Source organism: Buceros rhinoceros, unplaced genomic scaffold, assembly GCF_000710305.1.
Source record: "Buceros rhinoceros silvestris isolate BGI_N320 unplaced genomic scaffold, ASM71030v1 scaffold16432, whole genome shotgun sequence".
NCBI lineage: Eukaryota > Metazoa > Chordata > Aves > Bucerotiformes > Bucerotidae > Buceros > Buceros rhinoceros.
Window position 1 is genome coordinate 1,460 of NW_010398454.1, and position 247 is coordinate 1,706.

The 247-nt window shown below is 72.5% G+C and overlaps 1 protein-coding gene across 1 annotated transcript in view; it reads left to right on the plus strand.

Moving 5' to 3' along the window:
* Nucleotides 1-93: 93 nt before the first annotated feature.
* LOC104489002 (cytochrome P450 4B1-like) overlaps nt 94-247 on the plus strand; it is a 12,585-nt gene continuing 12,431 nt past the window's right edge. Inside the window, 1 exon segment of the mRNA XM_010131114.1 lies at nt 94-246. Coding sequence (XP_010129416.1) covers nt 94-246 — 153 coding nt within the window.

The window sequence follows — 247 nt, forward strand, 5'->3', positions numbered from 1 at the left end:
GTTGGCTGAACGCCGCCGGGTCCGGCTCGGGAGGCGACACCAGCTCCCGCCTCGAGCCCGCGGCAGCGGCCGGTCGCTGTCTTCACCGGAGAGATGAAGCTCCCCTGGCTGGGCGTGGATGTCTCCCGGGTGCTGCACTTGGCTGCCGTCTTCTGCCTGACGTGCGTGCTGCTGAAGGCCATCCAGCTGTACCACCGGCGGCGGGAGCTGGTCCGGGCGCTGGGCGCCTTCCCCCGCCACCCGACCC